The sequence below is a fragment of the Ochotona princeps genome, chromosome 1 (assembly GCF_030435755.1).
Source record: "Ochotona princeps isolate mOchPri1 chromosome 1, mOchPri1.hap1, whole genome shotgun sequence".
NCBI lineage: Eukaryota > Metazoa > Chordata > Mammalia > Lagomorpha > Ochotonidae > Ochotona > Ochotona princeps.
Window position 1 is genome coordinate 72,203,789 of NC_080832.1, and position 15,566 is coordinate 72,219,354.

The 15,566-nt window shown below is 42.9% G+C and overlaps 2 protein-coding genes across 3 annotated transcripts in view; both read right to left on the bottom strand.

Moving 5' to 3' along the window:
- The window catches only part of LOC131479624 (jerky protein homolog), a 151,164-nt gene that overhangs the window by 81,252 nt on the left and 54,346 nt on the right, over positions 1-15,566 (bottom strand). The window lies entirely within an intron of this gene.
- The window catches only part of ZNF292 (zinc finger protein 292), an 82,375-nt gene that overhangs the window by 37,830 nt on the left and 28,979 nt on the right, over positions 1-15,566 (bottom strand). The window contains exons 3-4 of one of the 2 annotated variants that reach the window (XM_004580404.3): positions 815-969; positions 549-627 (exon numbers count right to left, since the gene is read on the bottom strand). In XM_004580404.3, coding sequence (XP_004580461.2) covers positions 549-627; positions 815-969 — 234 coding nt within the window. Of the gene's footprint in view, positions 1-548; positions 628-814; positions 970-15,566 lie in introns of those variants that run through there. The other variant, XM_058660960.1, reaches the window with a different exon arrangement.

Consider the following 15,566-nt stretch of genomic DNA (forward strand, 5'->3'; position numbering starts at 1 on the left):
AACCACTGTATTATATTAGCTGTATTTAAGTCTGAGTAGATACATATTTTAGAACATGAGCCTCAGTTTCCTCACCTTTAAAATAGAGAAATATACTTATCCCCATAAAGTTTTCATCTGGATTAAATTAAAAAATGTTAAATTTTTAGAAAGCATATTGCAGATTTTCAGTAATTAACTATTTCTAAGTACAAATGAGAGCATTTGCTTTTGTATTCCCTTATTGCTCTGCCAAAGCCCTAATTTTGTAATGTTAAAGAACCATGCAACACCTACTCATCAGTAAACATTTATTGAGCATTCAGTTTATAGAGGGCCTTCAAAAACTCATAGAAAAATGCATTAAATGAAAAAACTACACACACTCAAATTTTTTCTGTGCCGAAGTAAACTCATCTTTTAATTCATTTTCCAATGAACTTTTTGAAGTACTCTCACATGAAAAACACTAGTATTAGTAAGAGCACCAACTGATGCCTGTCATTACTTACAGAAAACCAATATAAAATGTAATCATATTATATCCAACAACAGGTAAATAGTCTCACCTGCACCAGTGTCTGAAATTGTTCCCACTGTTTATCTGATAACTCAACCGGTAGACAGAGTAAGAGTTCAACACAGCTTCTGAAAAACAGAAAATTCATCAGGACATGAATAATTATTAAGATACAAATGAGGAATAAAAGCAATAATTCTAACATCAGTAAACTCCCCATAACTAATCTATTTAAAATCTATGGTAAGATCTGAGATATAAAGTTAACAATTAAAAAGCTAAATCTAGTATATTTACTAAAAAAAAACTACTCACAATGCCAAGCGTTCCAGAACCAATGCTACATTTTCACATTCAGAGGTAAGATAAGGTCGAGCTTTAACATAACTTTGGATAGCCACTGTGTATACCTCCAACAAAGGTAAAGGGTCTTCTGAAGTTTTCCATTTCTCTGCATATTCAAGGAGTGTCTGTTTCAGAAGGAATAATGGAAATTAATCAAATGCAAGTCATCATACACTTTGATAAAGCAATTTTGCTTTTATCTTCCTGAGAAAATCTGGAAAACAATGTTTTATTTGTAAAAACAAGTGTCTTATACTCCTATGTATACTAATTCTCTGTAGGAGAAAAGATTACGGTTAATTCATCCAACATAGCAAACAGCATCTGTGCAACCATTATCTCACTCTTCTCTAGTTAAAATGTCACTATAACTCAATAATTTTTAAGAATGAAATTTTATTTTAAAAAGAAACTGGACAAGCAATATTTGACTGACCATGCAGTGAAACATTTCAAATCTTTTTGTTTCCCATTTTTTGTATAAAAAAGGAAAGAACGAAACCTCTAAGAAAAGATGGATATCATCAGGTGAGCAATGGTTCCTTTTTAGCTATAAAAAAGTAACACTAGAAAAGCTGTTTTTGACCAACTTCACCATTTAAAAAGTCATTCGAAGACTGTCAACATATGAAATCAATATGAAAGTTATTAAAAATATGAACAAGTAATCTCCATACATTTTTGTAAAATAAGCATTTATCATCCTCCAATGAAGTAACCAGTTCAAACGTACTTCATCAGAATTGCTAAAAAAAAATTCTTTTTGCTTTACTGAATAAAGAGAATAAAATGCACATCTAAACATCCTAGCTAGTAAAATCAATGTTTTTATACTATAGAAGACTACCATAATGATCCTAGTAACACTTTCAGGCTTTGGAATTACCTAGTCACATATGGAAATTCCAATACTCTTTCCAAGGAAGAGGAGTAGTCTGAAGAAAAAGTGGTTGTGCCCCCTGTCACACGTGATTGGGCTGCAAAGTATTTGGCATAACAGTTAACATGTCAACTTGGATGCACCACAAGCAATATCAGAATGCCAGGATGTGATACCAAGGGATGTTCAGCGGATGGTTCAAATAGTTGAGTGTTATTTAATCCATGTAGGAGACCTGGCTTGAGTTCCCAGCTCCCGGCTTTGGCCTGGTCCAACTCAAGCTATTGTAGACCTTTGCTCAGTGAACCAGCACATAGGAACACTTTCTGTTTCTACCTCTGAAATAATAAGTAAATAATTTTTTAGAAAGAAAAAACACAGCAGATGAAGGGGACAACATTTAAAAATATTCTGTAAAGAAACAAAGGTGGGAATCACATTCTACCACCAAATTTGCCTTTCTACTAACTTACTTTTTAAGAGATTTTAAAAATTTTATCATTGTTATTTAAAAAGCAGATTTATAGAGAAGGAGAGACAGAAGACAGGAATCTTCCATCCATTAGTTCACACTTCAAACAGCATCAATAGCCAGAAATGAGCCAACCCAAAACCAGCAGCCAAGAGGCCCAAGTCTTTCACATGGGTACAAGGGTACCAGGATCTGAGAAACCCCGTGCTGCTTTCCCATGCCACATGCATGAAGTGGATCTGAAGTGAAGAAGATAGGAATAGAACCCACACTCCTATAGGATATCAGTGCCACAGGCTGTCACATTGGACAGATTCATTTGATTTTTTTTTAAAGATTTATTATTATTTTTTTTTTATTACAAAGTCAGATATACAGAGAGGAGGCGAGACAGAGAGGAAGATCTTCTGTCCAGCTATTCACTCCCCAAGTGAGCCGCAATGGCCAGTGCTGCGCCGATCCAAAGCCAGGAACCAGGAACCTCTTCCGGGTCTCCTATGCAGGTGCAGGGTCCCAAAGCTTTCGGCTGTCCTGGACTGCTTTCCCAGGCCACAAGCAGGGAGCTGGATGGGAAGCTGGGCCACCGGGATTAGAACCGGCGCCCATATGGGATCCCGGGGGTGTTCAAGGTGAGGACTTAAGCCGCTAGGCCACCGTGCCGGGACTGATTCATTTGATTTTATGTGAAAGTTACAGAGAGGAAATGAGACAGAGCTCTTCCATCTGCAGTTTCACTCCCAAAACAGCAGCTGGAATTTATTCAAAGTCAGGAACCTCTTTTCTAGGTCTCCTACATGGGTGCCCAATGACGTGAACCATCCCCTGCCACTTTCCCAGGTCACAATCAGGAAGCTGGATTGGAAACAGAGCAGCAGGGACATGAATGGGCAGCCAAATGGGATGCTGACGCCAAGGCCCTAGCTTGCTAGGCCATAGCACCAGCCCTCCAATTTCCAACTAGTAGAAATACTATGCCATCTGAGAGAATAAGAACGAAACAAATAGAAAAGATCATTTGGTAAAGAGCAAAAAAACTTTCAAAGACCTTGACTATCAATCTATACCATTCCTTTCCTTTCACATTAAGAAGTGAGCACAGATACTGATGACTAGTACTATCAGAAAGAGAAAACCTGCAACTATAGTGAGAGATATAGGGTGTGGTGGCAGGTGACAAAACCAAGTCCAACAGCAGAAATTCCTGATTAAGCTGAAGTGAGAAACTTCTCAAATATCCAGGAAAAAAAGAAAAAAACCTCCAAATCATCTGCAAATTAAGCCCTGAAATGAGTTTGCTCTTATACATACACTTTTACCATACTGCACAGTGCCAGTATTGCCACAACCTTCCTAAGACAGAGGAGACTTCTTGGGGACTGAAAAGAAAAAAAAATATATATCACGACTTAAGTTCTCCAGCTCTAAGAGAAATTGAAATTTGTGGAAATCCAAAGATAAGGGCTTTCCTGAAGTTGTCATGAAAGGCAGGGATGCAGAAGCTTGGGAGAGAGAAATCAGTGTTTCCATAAAAAGTATTTTCTTCTAGGTCCTTCTTTTTAGAGTACAGGACTGCTAACTGTGAATGAACCGGCTCTCTAGCTGGTCACTGTGGAAAACGAATTCAGGCTGATTACTCACATCAAACACAATGGAGGCTTCACTTCGAACAAAGAATGTAAAGATTCTTATTTATCTATTCACACCACTAAATTACACATCATTCCAATCCAGAGATAACTTTTGGAGAAATTTTCTTTTAAATATTGCTCAAATGAAGAATAACTTAAATTTATCATGATTTTAAAAGTGGTATACTACAAATTGTCAGCTAGCTTTTTTTTCTTTTTCATACAGAATTAAAAAGCATAATTAGTTACCATTTAAGATGACTTGTTTTTTTCTTATTTGAACCGATCGGTATTATTTCCCAGGACACAGTTTTGTAGGTATAGGCATTCCTCTCTTCCCCTTCCTTTATCTCTCCCCATTTTCCCTCCCCATATTCATATTATCATGGTGGTATAGTCCTTTAGCAACAGTTACAAATTTAATATATTGTCATTTAAGTGTATCATGAAATTGTAAATATATGCAAAGGTAGAAAGTCCAATAATATATTGTCAATGTGCCTTTAACTGATTTCATTGACAGCCCTCCTTTTATTCAGAAGTAGAAATGTGTACTGCAAAGTATTTTCACTTCTCATTCAACCAACTTTATCCTTTAGAGGACAGTGAAGGAGAGCTATGGACTACTGAAAAATGAAAACATTCTTTTGCAAGGATATTTTTTTACTAGCAAAATTATAAGCTTGGGTTATCTTACCGTTGAAGCAAAAGGAATTAGAAAAGACAATCAGATAATACAGAATTCAACAATGCAACTGGTTAGCAAAGAGTATGCCAAGGGCCTGCTGTGATAGCCTAGTGGTAAAGTCCTCACCTTGCATGCGCTGGGATCCCAGCTGCCCCACTTCTCTTCTAGCACCCTGCTTGTGACACAGGAAAGCAGTAGAGGACAGCCCAAAGCTTTGGGACACTGCACCTGTGTCAGAGATCCAGGAGAAGCTCCTGGTTCTTGGCTTTAGATAGACTCAGCTATGGATATTGTAGCCACTTGGGGAGTGAAACAGTGAATGGAAGCTCATTCTGCCTCTGTTTCTCTCCAAAAATCTGACTTTCCAATAAAAATGAATACATCGGGTGGCTGGACGAGTCTGGCAGGATTCAGAACCTTGGGGTTGGGGGCAGATGGCAGCCCCCCCCAGAGTGGCGTCTGTGGGGGGCGTCCCTACTGGGCCGGATCTGAGACTTGGGACTCAGCAGGCCAAAACCACTGCCGAAACGCAGTGACTGAGTCCTTGGCTTTGGGCTGCCAGTGCACCAAATGGTGCCAGGCTCTCTGCCTGCTGGCCACCCAGTGGCGAGCTCTGGAGTTTTCAGGATATGAAATTGCTGCTTAGGGACTCCTTGGAATAAGGCCAGCTTTACTGTACGTGAGAGATGAATTTTGGGTGAGTCTCAGTTACAGGGTCCTGAAACTTTCGGGTAAGTGTGGGGACTGAGACCTTATGGTTTGGAGGGGAGCGTCCATAAGATCTATTTGAGCCAGACTGAATCACCAGCTAAATTAGGAATCCTGAGAAGGGCTATTAGCATAGAGCATCACTGAATGCCACAAACCGGTCCACACCAAAGCTATGGATAGGGGCCTGTCTAGCTGGGCACCATTACTTCACTGGGTGGTGAACAGCAGACTGGTCACATTCAGTAGGGTCAAGACACTTACCAGCATGCGAGAGAATTTGGTCCAGGGGTAAACTCTATGGGGGAAGTGTGGGCCTAACGCTGTGGAAATATAAGTCCCGCAGGTTAGTTCGCGAGCTGAGGTGGCGAGGGGCTAAGCTAAGACTAACCATGGCACCTGCCATCACTTATGGGTAAAGGAACCAATGGCATTCTAGGCAAGTCAAGGCAGCATCACCCGAAGGAGCATCCTAACACAGGATGTGGAGTGGGCAGAGCTGCAACTGGAAAGGGGCAGACTGGGCAGGGCCAAACAAATTTTAACTCACAAAAAAAGAATAGGAATCAGGATGGAACACATGTTATTCCAACCTAGGCTCTTACAACAACTGGTCTGCAGGAGGCAGGGATACTATGCCACAGCATTGAAGGCAAAGGCTGAGACAGGTGAGGGGAACACCTGTGGGCCTCATGTGAGCTAGATCAGGGAAGGGCCTGATTGGGCTGACTGTTGCGAATGGTGCAAGCAAAATTAGAGTGGGCAAGGGTTGGTAGGGCTTTGCCACATCATCAGATAGCAGAGACTGGCACCGGGGCAAATTCTGTTAAGTTAAATGCCAGAACCACCTGGAGAGTGCAAAATCCGGAAGTTGGAAAGGACTAGTAGGGAGATAGCGGGCACCTCCATCATGGGTAACCACTCCCACTGGAGAGCACGATAACCAGGACAGGGGCAGGGGTTGCTAAATAGAAAGGCACCTGCCAGTATGCGTGTGGGCTGGATAGCAGGCTGCTTGGGTCGAACTAGGCTTCAATGCCCAATGACATGTATGAGAGCTAAATAGGAGGTGGGACAGACTGAACAAACCTGCGGTACATACTGGCATGCATGGGAACTATGGAAAGGAGCAGGCTGGTGGGGGTTATGGGGAGTCGCCCCAACTAGGCTGCAGTTCCCACTGGTTTGTGTGACGACCGAGTACGAAGTGGGTAGGATCAAGCTGGACCACAATACCCATTGGTCCAAGTTCATGACAGGGCTGGAAACAGAACTGACCCAGGAGACCGGTCACATTAAGCAGGGCCATGACATTAACAAACACGCTAGAGAACCATATCCGGGGGAAGATTCTGTGGGGGATGTGTGGGCCAAACCCTATGGAAATTCTAGCCCCACAGGTTACTTTAAGAGATGGAGTGGTGATGGACTAAACTAGGTGTGACCAAGGAGCCTGCCATCAACCACAGATTAAAGAACCCACAACAGTCTGGATTGGTCAAGGCAGCAGCACCCAAATGTGCATCCTGGGACAGACTGCAACACCTTCTGGTGTTCTGGAGGACCAGGGTAGATGTGGGATGGACTAGGCTAGGTCTCAACCCCAACTGAGCCATATATGAGCTGTATGTGGGTATGGACGAGCCGTGGCTGGGTTGAAACATCCAACAGCAAGAACCAGAATGGGTTGAAGGCCAGTTAGAAAAAGCCACTGTTCCTGCTAGGACAGGAGGTGAACTGAGTAGTGCTGGCTCATGGACCCACTGGTATGCGCAAAATCTGGCACTTGGAGGGGTTCTGATGGAGGAGCCTGGGCAACTCCTCTGGCAGGACACAGTCCCTGCAGGTAAGCGCAAGAAGCATGGCAGGAAACAGGCCAGAAGAGGTCATGGAAAGTGTCCCACTGGCATAGATTTAGTATGGGTCGGGGACACACCAGGCTGAATCAGTTCACATCATCCACTGGCAAATCCAAACACCAGAACAGAGTGTGGGTCGAGCCAGGTTTGGTTGCGACAAAAGCAGTGCACCCAGGCCAGTTCAGATCCCAACGCCATCTGGTGTCATGGAGAACCAGGGTAGATGTGGGACTGACTAGGCTGGGTCTCACTCCCCTACTGAGCCATGTGTGAGCTGTATGTGGGTATGGACGAGCTATGGCCGGGCTGAAACATCCAACAACAAGAATAGTCCAGAATAGGCCATGGAAAGTTTTCCATTGGCAGACATTCAGCATGGGTCAGGAGCAGACCAGGCTGAATCAGTCCATGTCATCCACTGGCAAATCCGATCACCAGAACAGAATGTGGGATGAGTACACATTATGGAATGCCAGGGCGTGGTTGCCTGTACTGGATATGAATGCAGCACCCAACCAGCACACGTGAGATCCAGGAAGGGAGGGGCAGAACTGGCAGGGGGATTAAGGGGCTGATCCCCTCGCCGGACAGCTACTCCCACTGGAGAGTGTGGGCTGGGATAGAGACAGACCAGACTAAGCAAGGCTACAATACCTGTGCGCTGCATGTGGACTAGATCAGGGAAAAGCCAGGCTGGGCTGATTATTCCTGCGGGTGCAAGCATAAATTAGAGTGGGTGAGGGATGTTTGGGCATAGCCGCAGCATCAGCTGGCAGAAGCTGGCACTGGGGACTAATTCTGTCAAGTCAAATCACAGAACCACATAAAGAGTGCATAACCCGGGACAGAGAGACCTGGGAGGGAAAAAGTGGGTTCCCCCTTCTTAGGTCACTATTCCCGTGGGAGGGCATGAAAACTAGGACGGGGGCTGGGATGGTTAGATAGAGAGGCACTCAACAACATCCGTGAGGGCTGGACGGTTGAGTTGGTTAGATAGAACTAAGCTTTAATACCCATTGACAAGTACAAGAGCCAAATGGGATGGGGGACAGACTGGTCTACTGCTACACATACTGGCAAACCAGGGTAGGGGGCGGGCCTGGTGGGGGTTATTGTGGGTCGCCCCGACTAGGCTGCAGCTCCCACTGGTTGATGTAAGGGCCGAACCAGACTGGACTGCAACACCCATTGGCTCCAGTGCAACTCGGGACTGAAAACAAAATCCAACCCAGCAATTGAAACCACCAGCTGATCGGGGTGATGGACTGTGCCGGGCCCTGTGCTTGCTAGAACATACAAGAAACTAGTCTGGGAATACCTCAAAGTTTCTTTGGAGATCTCCCCAATCAAACTGCTGGACTCAGAACTGTAATCAAGAAAAGACAGAAGACAGAACAGATCAATCATTCATCTCAGCTATATGTTGGCAGCGAAATATGGGGCAAACGGAGACTTCATGATGGACCATATCAATCAGTGGACGACCTCATCGAGCGAAACTGGCAGCGATTCATAACTAGAGAACTATTAACACCACTTGAGCACATATCTCAGAGCATGCCCCACATCCGGGACTTGGGGTGGGCGGGAAACCGGGTGGGGCTTCTCCCTCAATATCCCCCTTTACCTCAGATACATGATGGAAACAATATGGACATAATAGTATTACCCACTTCCCTATCCCCCTGAACCTTTTTTTTTCTTTAACTGAAATTAACTATGTAAAGATTGTCAACAACAACACAATAAAATAGATTAAAAAAAAAAAAAAGCAGTGCACAACACGGAATGCCAAGGTGAGGCTGCCTGTGCCAGATGTGACTGCAGTACCCAACTCTTGTTTTGATTCAATAACTTGCTAATGCCTCTGGGAAGGCAGCAGAAGAGGACCCAAGTATTTTGGCCATGAGGGAGACCTGATGGATTCCTGGGCTCCTGACTTTGGCCTGACTTAGCCATGACTGCTAAGGCCATCTGAAGAGACATTAGCAAATGAAAAACGTCTTACTAGCTGTCACGCCATCAAATCAATCACAAGTACAGATTTCCCTCAAGCCATGCATTTCTTTAACTCTGGAAGGCTACTAATATATCATTTCTTTCAGGTTCTACTATCCTCAGATCAAAAATTTTAAACTTAATCCTAATATAATCAAAATGAGTTCTTGGTGGAGTTCAGGTAAGTCTGAGCAGTGGGAGAGTATCTGGATCCCTCAGCCATATGGTTCTGGCTGGGAGAATCTACGCTGGGCCAGGGTTGCTGCTGGGAATCCTGACTCCTCATCCACCACTGGGCAGGGGGGAGGGTCCTGGGCTTGTCCAAGAATTTCCTCTGTCCACAGTGACCATGCTGCGGATGGATTTCAGATGTTTCTGGGCATGCTCAGGACCACAGTTCTGTCCACCAACGCCATGCTGGTGGGAGGAGTCCAGGTAAGTCTGAACAGCAGTACTGGTATCTGGGGAAACCGGTACCAAGCCAGACTTTCTGCTGGGGATCCTAGCTCCCCATCCACCATTGCTATGCAGGGGGAGGGTCCTGAGCTTGTGGGTGTCCAGAGCACCCAACAGTAAGAACTGAAATGGATGAGGGCCAGTCAAAAGGCTATTATTCCTCCAAGGACAGGAGGTGGACTAAGTAGGGCTCTGGTGTGTACAAAATCTGGTATTGGAGGGGTTTTGACAGAAGAGCTTGGGAAACTCTTCTGTCGGGAATCAGTCCCTACAGATGAGTTCAAAAACCGAAAAAAAAAAAAAAAGGAGCAGCCCAGAAAAGGCCAGGTTACAGTATCCATGGGCTTACCTTTGGCTCAGGTCTGGGGTGAGTCAGGCTGGTATGTGGGTTATGCCAGGATGAGCCGCAATAACAGCCAGTTCAAATTAGGGCCAGGACTAGGGGCTGGCTGGGCTGGCCAGGCTGTGTTCTCCACCAGTGGGAGCTGGACCTGAAGGCAGCGTCAGGCCAGGCCAGGCTACAGCACCCACTAGCAAATGCTAAGGTGAGGTGGGCCATGCCAGACTGGGCCACAACACTAAACCAACACACGTGAGCCCCAGCAGACAGTGGACTAACCTAGTAGGGGGGGCTGCAGGGAGACTTCCTGTTGGGCTACTATATTCACTGATGATCGTGAGAGCTGAGCCTGGGGGCAGACCAGGCCAGGCAGGGCTACAAAACCTATTGGCCTGCATGTAAGCTGGATTGGAGACAAGCCAGGCTGAGCAGACTGTACCTAGAGGTACATGCATAAGCCAGAGGGGGTGAGGGTTGGTTGGGCACCCTAATCAAATGTGTAAAAATCATCAAAAATAAAATGTATACAATTAAAAAAAAACTGAGTTCTTCTGGAAATATTAGAAGCAGAACTGAACATAAAAATGTTAGGAATCAGCAAGGACCATAAAAATTACCTTTCACCTTGCTTCACAAATGAAGAGGAACAGAAAAAAGATAGTGGAAACAAGGAAATCACTTTGATGCATACTTAGTTCTCTAGGTAAAGGAAGTATATAGGAAGATGGCAGTACAAAAGAGTAACACAGATGACAGAAAAAAGAAAAATAATGGTATGTTCATGTTGGTTAGATGTAGAAAAACAAGTCATGAGTTTAGTTAAAAGTAAATGCAATCTCTATAAAGTAATGAGAGTTGATATTCACGGTAGGTACACTGGTAATGGAGCCTCTGATTCTCAAAGTACTACAATCAGTAGAATCACTGTGAAAGGGAAAGTATCTGTAATGTGACTGGTTAATGAATTATGTTTTAAGTTATTAACTTCTATTCTTTGTGTTTACCTAATCTGGGTTTTCAGGCAGGAATATTCAAAGTTCAGACTTATTTATTTTGTAGAATTGCAATAAACTTTGAAGATCATTTAATTCTGTCATTAAAGAGCCCAATGATTTGAATACCATTACTAGGTAATTACCAAAGAAAGCCTCATGTAAGTGCAATATTTTGCATACTAAAGCACAAATATCATTTGTGCTAATAAAACCACAAATCTATGAAGTTATTTTATAATTAGAGTGGCTTTCTCCTATAACATTTCAATTATTCTTCATAATTCTATAAAGTAAATACTATTTATTCAATTTGCCAGCAACAGAGTTTAAACTAATTGACTTATTTATTGGTTAAGCTTACTTTAGGCTGAAAGTAGAAAAATCTAATTCAAAATTGGTGTAAACAACAGAAAGATTTCTCACATAAAAATAAATTAGGAGTGTTAAGATCGCCCACTATTATTGTGTGTATATCTATGTCTCCCCTTAAGTCTGTAAGTAATTCCTTCACGTAGCTAGATGCATTCGAATTAGGTGCATATATGTTCACGATTGTAATTACTTCCTTCACCAATATATAATGTCCTTCTCTGTCTTTTTTGATGTCTGTCAGCTTGAAGTCTAGTTCATCTGAGATTAGGACAGCTACGCCCGCCTTTTTTTCTCATCCACTGGCATGAAATGTCTTTTTCCATCCCTTCACTTTCAATTTCTTAGAGGCTTTTCTGGTTAGATGTGTCTCTTGTAGGCAACAGATAGTTGGGTGCTGTTTGGTGATCCATTCCATTAATCTGTGCCTTTTGCCCAGACGGCTTCACTATAGAATTCTACAAAATATTCCGAACAGAACTAACCCCAATCCTCTACAAACTCTTCAAAACAATAGAAAAGGAAGCAACCCTTCCAAACTCATTCTTTGAAGCCAACATTACCTTAATCCCAAAACCGGACAGAGATCCTACAGAGAAAGAAAACTATAGACCTATCTCTCTGATGAACATTGATGCTAAGATACTCAACAAAATCCTAGCCAATAGAATTCAAAAAATCATCCGACAGATCATTCATCCGGATCAAGTAGGATTCATCTCTGGAATGCAGGGATGGTTCAACATAAGGAAATCCATAAATATAATACACCACATCCAAAAACTGAAAAACAAGAATCACATGATAGTATCAATAGACGCAGAAAAAGCTTTCAACAAAATCCAACACAACTTCCTGCTAAAAACCCTAACCAAGGTAGGCATAGATGGAAAAATCCACAACATAATCAAAGCAATATATGAAAAACCCAACGCCAGCATCATACTGAATGGAGAAAAACTGGAACCCTTCCCGCTGAGATCTGGAACAAGACAGGGATGTCCATTTTCTCCACTGCTATTCAACATAGTCCTAGAGGTACTTGCTGAGGCCATAAGACAAGAAAAAGAAATCAAAGGAATCCAAATGGGAAATGAAGAAGTCAAGCTTTCACTATACGCAGATGACATGATTCTTTACATAGAAGAGCCAAAAGACTCAATACAGAGACTCCTAGAACTTATACGACAGTTTGGTAGAGTGGTAGGGTACAAAATTAATGAACAAAAATCAACAGCCATAGTGTATGCAAACAGCCTCAAGTTGGAAAAAGATCTAACAGCAAAATACCATTCAAAATAACTGAGAAAATTATGAAGTATCTAGGAATTAACCTAACCAATAATGTAGGAAACCTATTTGAGGAAAACTACAAACTACTTAAAAAAGAAATTCAACAAGACCTCAAAAGATGGAGTAACATCCCATGCTCCTGGATAGGTAAAATCAATATCATTAAAATGTCTATATTGCCAAAAGCAATATATACATTCAACGCAATTCCAATCAAACTGCCCAAAACATTCTTCATGGAACTGGAAACAATGATCCAAAGGTTCATCTGGAAACACAAAAAACCACGAATAGCCAGAACCATCCTGAAGAACACGAAGTTAGCAGGGGGAATCACAGTTCCGGACCTCTGGACATACTATAGGGCAGTGGTTATCAAAACAGCCTGGTACTGGCACAAAGATAGAGAGGAAGATCAATGGAGCAGAACAGAAACACCAGACGGGAACCCACACAGATACAGCCAAATAATCTTTGACAAAAAGACAAACGACAATCCAGGCAAATGGGAAGGTCTGTTCAATAAATGCTGTTGGGACAACTGGTTGATAGCCTGTAGAAACAATAAGATAGACCCACATCTCTCACCATACACCAAGACCAAATCTAAATGTATAAAAGATCTAAACCTACATCCGGAAACCTTCAAACTTTTGGAAGAAAATGTTGGAAATACTTTACAAGATTTAGGGGTAGGTCCTCACTTCCTAAAAAGGACTCCAAAAGCAATAGAAATCAAGACCAGAATAAACAAATGGGACCTCATCAAACTAAGAAGCTTCTGTACAGCAAAGGAAACAATCAATAAAGTAAAAAAGCAGCCCACAGATTGGGAGATGACCTTTGCGCACTACGTAGGTGATAGAGGGCTAATCTCCAGAATATACAAAGAACTACAAAACAGCCAAAACACCAAAACAAACAAGCCACTCAAGAAATGGGCATGGGAAATGGGCAGACATTTCACAAAGGAACAATCCCAAATGGCAAACAAACATATGAAAAAATGCTCAAGTTCCCTGGCAATAAGGGAAATCCAAATTAAAACATCAATGAGGTACCACCTAACGCCAGTAAGAGTGGCCCACATGAAAAACACCAACAACACTTGTTGGCGAGGTTGCGGGGAAAGGGAACCCTACTCCACTGCTGGTGGGGCTGCAAGCTGGTACAGCCTCTATGGAAATCAGTATGGAGAATATTCAAACAACTCAAAATCGACATACCGTATGATCCAGCAATAGCACTCCTAGGAATATATCCAAAACACCTGTTTTATGAGAAACCAACATGCACTCCTATGTTCATAACAGCACAATCAGTAATTGCAAAAACATGGCAACAACCAAAATGCCCATCAACAGAGGATTGGATAAGAAAGCTATGGTTCATCTACTCCATGGAATACTACTCAGCTATTAAAAAAAACAAAATGCAGTTCTTTGTGGCCAAATGGGCCAAACTGGAAACCATAATGCTAAGGGAAATGAGCCAATCCCAAAGGGTTAGATACCACATGTTTGCCTTAATTTAAGAAGATATGATGTTATGTATAACATGCTATGTTATGGATGTTATATCATATGTAGTATATAAACTAAAATGGAAATGTGAATGGGGTGGTCACAGAATGGGGTTAAGAAATCACATTTATTTTTAACATATTGGTTACTCAATACTATGTCAATTAATTCCATACCGATGTTAATTGTTGCTGATAATATGTTAGTGCTTTTATTTGATCGGGATGATACTCTGCGGGCTCTGCCCTCAGACCAGAGAGGGTCTCCCCAATAAGTAGTTGGACTTGACTGGACTATAAGATGTTGGACTCTATGCTTGGCATATGCTTGCTAAGAGGGAATCTCAACTGACCTTGAACTATGGTTAAGCAACAAGGTGGAGGAATCCACCATGGGGGAGGGTGTGGGGAAGTGTGGGGATAATCCCAGGTCCTATGAAATTACAACACAATGTAATTAATGAATAAATTTGATAAAAAAAAAAAAAGAGTAACAAGCTAAAAAAAAATAAATAAATTAGGAGTTCGACCTTGGTGGCTCGGGTGATAGCAGCCCTTCACAACGGTGGCGACTTGCTGGCACAGAGTACCCAAGCCACAGACTTGGCCCAGGGACACCGTTACCACACACTGAGAGAATCCTAGGCTTTGGGCGAGCTCTAAGGTTTGTAGGGTATGTAACTGTTTCCCAGGGACATCCAGGGATAAGGTTAGTGTGAGTGTAGGTGATGGATGAAATCTGTGTGACTCCCAGCGATGGGGTCATGGAAGTTGCTTGCTAGCATGGAGACTGAGATTTTAGGGTTTGGAGGAGAGAGTCCATAAGCTATATTTGGGCCAGACTAATTCAGGAACCCACATTGGATTCCTTAGATGGGCTGTTAACATGGAGCATTACTGACTGCCACACACCAGTCCACACAACAGCTATGGCTGGCGGACCTGTCTGGCAGGGCAAGGTGCCAATACCTGACTGAGAGGCAGAATAGGTGATGGGTCTCACTTGGTCAAGACACTAACCAACACGTGAGAGAACAGATCCGGGGGTAGATTCTCTGGGGGAAGTGTGGGCCCAACCTTGTGGAAATACAAGTCCCTCTGGTTAGCTTGCGAGTTGGGGTGGTGATGGGCTGAGCCAGGTATGACCATGAAACATACCATCACTTACAGGTAAAGGAACCAACAACAGTTTGGGCAGGTCAAGGCAGAAGCACCCGAACGTGCATCCTGAAACAGCATGTGGGGTAGACTGAGCTGCAACTAGAAGGGGGCAGATCGGGCAGGGCCGAGCAAACCTTAACTCACAATGAAGAACAGAAACAGGATGGAGCACAGATCATGCAACGCTAAGCTCTTATACTGACTGGTCTACATGAACCAGGGATACGAGGCCGTAGCATCAAAGGCAAAGGACAAGCCAGGTGAGGAGATATGCCAAACTGGATCAGAGCAACCACTGGCACGAACACGATCTATGGTTGGGAACAGGCTCGATTGGAAAGCTAAGAAGACAC